Source organism: Echinops telfairi, unplaced genomic scaffold (genome assembly GCF_000313985.2).
Source record: "Echinops telfairi isolate 266 unplaced genomic scaffold, ASM31398v2 ScPeMD7_6080;HRSCAF=6971, whole genome shotgun sequence".
NCBI lineage: Eukaryota > Metazoa > Chordata > Mammalia > Afrosoricida > Tenrecidae > Echinops > Echinops telfairi.
In genome coordinates, this window is record NW_022109980.1 from 4,019,516 (window position 1) to 4,025,101 (window position 5,586).

The 5,586-nt window shown below is 36.3% G+C and overlaps 1 protein-coding gene across 2 annotated transcripts in view; it reads left to right on the forward strand.

Annotated features, from left to right (window-relative positions):
* The window catches only part of STAG2 (stromal antigen 2), a 76,083-nt gene continuing 70,497 nt past the window's right edge, over positions 1 to 5,586 (forward strand). For both annotated transcript variants that reach the window (XM_004713057.2, XM_004713058.2), the window contains exons 1-2: positions 1 to 136; positions 4,803 to 4,881. In XM_004713057.2, coding sequence (XP_004713114.1) covers positions 93 to 136; positions 4,803 to 4,881 — 123 coding nt within the window. In that variant the 5' untranslated portion in view covers positions 1 to 92. The remainder of the gene's footprint in view (positions 137 to 4,802; positions 4,882 to 5,586) is intronic.

The window sequence follows — 5,586 nt, forward strand, 5'->3', positions numbered from 1 at the left end:
TATCTTAGAAGAAAGAAGCAAATAATCATTTAACCCACGTAAATATATGAATATATTTCCGACACTGGGGCGTTCCAGAAGATGATAAAGAAATGATAGCAGCTCCAGAAATACCAACTGATTTTAATCTACTACAGTAAGTAATCTATTTTGATAATTCTGAAAGACCACACCCCATGGGAAGTTAAATTTCATCTGCTTTGAAGATGCAAGAGTATGTATACTTTAAAACAGTTACTGTTGATACTGTGCTCTCCAACAGTAATTACTCCAAACAATTTTGTGCTGTTTTTATTTTATAATTTACATAATACGAAAAGGAATATTTGGTGGTTGCAAAGTTCTGACCCCACACCTGGTTTTGCGATAGCAATTGTTTTGAGTACGTAAAATTCTTAAAAAGTTGAATGTTCCCATCAGTAAAGAACGTATTCCGAAGTAGTATTTATGACATAATGCCAGATTTGTGGGATAAAAATGAATGATGATAGACTAAAATAAATCTAAGAAGTTATAGCAGGCTACCCATATTATTATTACCATTTTCAGGAATAGGTACATGCATCGTAACCTCTTTTAAAAAAATATTGACCTTTAAAGCAATCCTTACGTTGTCTTAAAAGCCTACCTGTAATTGGTCAAATTTTATTTTAACTACTCTTTCTATTTTTAAGTGTGAGAAAGAATTTTAGGTACTGTATATAACAAATTTTAACACTAAGGTTCAGTTTCATGAGCCCTCAGTTCAACTGTCTGTATACTTCTTTAATACACACCCCGAGATTATTGTTGCCTCGATTCCAAGCCATCACAATAATGTGAATATTGCAATGAAGTGAGCCACACAAATGTCTTGGTTTCCACTGCCTGTAAATGTATTTTCACTCCATATGCTGGTGCTTTTGGGTAAGGGCATTAGTTCAAAACTATCATCCTCTCCATGGAAGGTGGAGGAGACTGCCTCCTTCCTTAAAGATTTACAAAAGCCTTGGAAGCCCTGTGAGTTGGAATCAACTTGATGGCAATGGCGGTAGTCTATTAATGGTGCAATATCATTATGAAAAAAATTGGTAAGTATTGTGAGGATCTCCAAAATGTTAACACAGACACAGTGAGTACACGTGCATTAGACTTTGAGGCAGGTTTGCTACAAACCATGTTAAACCAAAAACCAAAAAACACAGCATCTGGGATGCAAAATGAAACAGAGCCTAAAATATGCTTCAAGCCTGCTTTGAAGAGTCTGGTTGTTCTAGACATCATTGCACATAACGAAAGCCAGTGTCCACTTTTGATAGTGTATTGATTTTCTATTTCTAATGATACTGTTAATCTTTAGGAGAAGTTATGAGTCAGCTAGGATATGACCAATATTTCGCAGTATCAGTTTTCCATTCAACACTCCATACACATTTTGTTTCATGTGATTGATTTCTGTTTTCACATTGTAAAATCACTTAACCTACTTCCTTTTTGTTTCCTGGGTAATTGCCCTTGGCTAAATGCTGGCCTTTTGATCTCAAATGGTTGATTATTTTGAGGTGTAAGATCCCTAGTGTTATTGTTCCCCTTTTAATGTTAGACTGGAAATTGAGCCAGGAGGGTGAACTCAATTCTAAATATGAAGAGTGACTAAGCCACAGGTTTTTTCTGACCAGTAAGCCTGTTGTTTTTTAAATGATGATTTGTTCCACATTTTCTTCTCAGTCTATCTAGGATTTTCTAAAGGGAACCCTTTCAGAGCACCATCTAATCTAGTTCTTCTGGAGAATGATGTTTGCATGGGGCTTTAGTCCACTGGACCAGGTGTTTCCATATATGTTAAATTTTCTTCATTATTCTTCCCCAAGGACAATCAGCTTTTAACACCTCATTTACCGCTCATTAAAGGATTTGGAACATGATCTTTGGTAGTTTGTGTTAGGGCAATTGACCATCCTGTCCCTGAGTTTTAGTCCTAGGTACTTACTTATTCCTCCAAGGTTTTTGTATGTGTCTAGTGCCAAATATTATTTTAAATAGGATTTTTCTTTCAATATACTTACTCTTAAGATTCTTAAAGGGTAAAAAGAATTAACGGGTATTACAGAATAGTCTGAGGAAAATTAAAAAAATATTAAGAATTTGTATAACAGGGCATTATATTAGATGTCGTTCAAGGCTAAATTAGACACTCAACTGTCTTTACATATTAATATTTTGAGGGGATACTGTTAAAATGATTTTTATTGTAGATGGGACTATTAAAATATGTAATCAGGTAATTAGGTTCTAAAATAGGATAATGGATAAGGGGGGGATTAACGTTGTGGAGGTAAAATAACCTTAGCATTTTATGGGTATGTGGAACAGACACGAAGAGCAAGGAGGGGAAGATGTATTTATTTATGTGTCTGATGCTCATCATGTTCCAAACTCCATATGTCACATAAATGCTATTTCACCTAGGGGTAGGTGGGTTTTTGTTTTGTTTTATTTTTGGTTCTTTTAATAATTGAAAAAGAAAAGCCCAGGAAAGGATTAGAGAAAGAAAGACTTTGCACAGCATTCCTTTTTGGGTTGAGGTTTATACTTCCATCATGATTACCAACTTCTGTTCTTTTCCAAAGGCTTTTTGGTAAGCAATAAAAATCATGCTGGCTTGTGCTTGGCTAGCCTGGAGATGGGTTTAAGAGTGTAATTGAGCCTCTGATTACTCAGTGGCCATTGGAAAATTAGGACTACTAGTGATTACAGAATTAGTAACAGTTAATGTGCTTTCTGGGGGAGCTGGTGCCTAGAATCCCCTCCAATTGTTTTGGGACAAATGTAATGTTATTTACATGCTGAGATATTTTAAATAATTTTCACATTTTGGGGGGGGGCAAGGTCATTTAGGATGTCTGAAGAATACTGTTTTTTTGATGTAAGAACCATAAGTACATAAGGGTGTTTAAAAGGTTCGTGGAAAAAATCTGTTTTTCAGCTACTTTGCCCCACAAATGTTTTGACGCCCCTACTAGCACCTTAATCAATGAGAACTCAAAAATTCACTGTCATCAACTTGATTCCAACTCATAAAGACCTTATAAAACAGAGTAGAACTGCCCTCCGGAGAGTCCGAGGCTATAAATCTTTTTTTTATCGTTAAACAGTTTTATTGGGGGCTCTTACAGCTCTTATCACAATCCATCCACCCATCCATCATGTCAAGCATATTTGTACATATGTCGCCATCATCATTTTCAAAATATTTTCTTTCTACTTGAGCACTTGGTATCAACTCTTCATTTTTCCCCTTCCTCATGAACCCTTAATAAATTATAAATTATTATTTTCATATATTACATCACCCGCTGTCTTTCGTCACCCACTTTCTGTTGTTGGTCTGGGAGGCAGGGGTGGTGGTGTTATACGAGGCTATAAATCTTTATGGGAGTAGATAGTCTGATCTTTCTTGTGTGGAGCGGCTGGTGGGTTTGAACCACTGACCTTGCTCTTAGCCAACCAGCCTATAACCCACAGCACTATCAAGGCTCCTTTCTCATAACCATTACTTTTATATTTATTTCACAGCCTCTAGACAACTGGCTATTGCAGTGACAAAACGGAAACGGGGGGCGGGGGGGGGGATCTAGTTAAAGACTAACTTCAGAAAGATAATTTTGCATTTCAATTCTATTTTAGGTATAACTAGTATTAAGCCTACACACTTAGGGTGGTAAAAGTTTTATGTTTGATGGGTGCAACTCACTTCTAAAACCCAAGGCACCCCAAACGTCATATAAATACACCTTGCATGAGGCATTTAACTAAATATATATATGCTGTTACTAAGGAGCCCTGGTGACATGGTAGGTGAGAACTGCAAAGGTTGGTAATTCAAACCCAACAGCAGTTGTCCGTTCTTCAACATCATGGCTTAGGTCACTCTATGGGGAAGTTCTATTCTCAGGTTGATAGGGGTCGGAACTGACTGTCAACTTCTAACAGTAATAAAAGGCTATTATTTAGATCACAAAAATACGTGTGTACACAAGTGAGACGATCCAAATGTTCTCAGAAAAATGGAATTGAAGATAGGGAATTTCCCCTTGGGTTTTTGAAGCCCCCATTGTGGAGGTTACATCAAGCTCGCACATGAAACAAGCTCCTTGGCCCCAAATAAGGGAAGATATCTTAAATGGTAGACAAGAAGATTGAGGTCCAGAAAGGTTGTCACTTGCCCTGGAGCATGGAGTTGACCATAGCTCACAACCTTGTTTTTTCATACAAGATTTTGATCAATTATTCATAGAAGTGTCCTGCACTTGGCCCTTCAGAAATAAAAGTATGTGTAGCGTCCTCACATGTGGATTGTTAAGAATTCTTTTGGTTCAGGTAGGTCAAAATCTTTAATGTTGCTCAATTCCTTCACCTAACACTCAGTGTCAAACTACAGGTTTCTTTGACCAACATGTTCCCTGAACCGGAAACTGAAACCAGCCATTACAGCAGAACACCTTATTTCCCAGGGTTAAATTTGGAGAATCCACATGCTTACTTTCTATGCTTTGGTTAAAAATGAACAAAAAAATATTTTAAAAAAACTGTATAGCTATCTGTGTTTGAGGAGCACTGTTTTTGTAATTGGTTATGTAACCGAGGATGTTTGGTAACCTGTAATGGTATGATGTTTTGGGAAACCAGTTTTTCATTTTCATGCAAATGTGGATCTTTGCAGTGAGTTAACCAAGACAATAAGCACATGTGGCAGAAACGAGGAATTCTCTATTTCTGAAGAAGGTTTGAAATATCTGCCTTTTTTTTTTTTTTGGTCACAGGGAGTCAGAGACACATTTTTCTTCTGACACAGATTTTGAAGATATTGAAGGAAAAAACCAAAAGCAAGGCAAAGGAAAAGTACGTACCAACAATGTGGCTTTATTTTCATTGTAAGATTTTATACACACACACACACACACACACACACACACACACAGGCACGCACACACATAATTTTAAAGGCTCTTAGACCTTTAATTACTTCTCTCAGCCATTTTGTCTTTTGCAAATGGCTTAGTGCTCTATTCCTGATTAGTATGGCATATGGGGTCAGTTTATACACTTGCCTTTGTGTATTTTTATTGGAGTGAATGACACGTATTTTTATTAATTCATGTTGTGAAACACATACACGAGAGGACTTCAAAAAGTTGGAAACATTTTCTTATCCTTTCATCACATTTTCCCTTGTACTTTTTGAAGCCCCCTCAAATGAAACAAAAGTCTGATATTCTGTTGGCTTTATTTTTATTTCCCCACGAATAGTTCAACATAAAACAATGCAGTAAGTAAAATTTAATCTAATGCTTTCTAAGACTCTTAACACACAATCAGTTTAAATCTAATGTACTAAAGTTGACAGTTGTTATACTCTGAAAAAAACTTCACAAAGTTAAAATTATGAGTCAGTAGAATGCAAGTTTAGAGTATGAGTAGGTAGTATGAAGACTTTGGATAAGCGGATGAATGGTAAATGTTGATTTTGTTTGTGTGCATGTGCAAAAGATGACTCATTTTTGTTGGTTACCCACTCACTTGAGTCTGGTATTTCTTTCTTTTTTT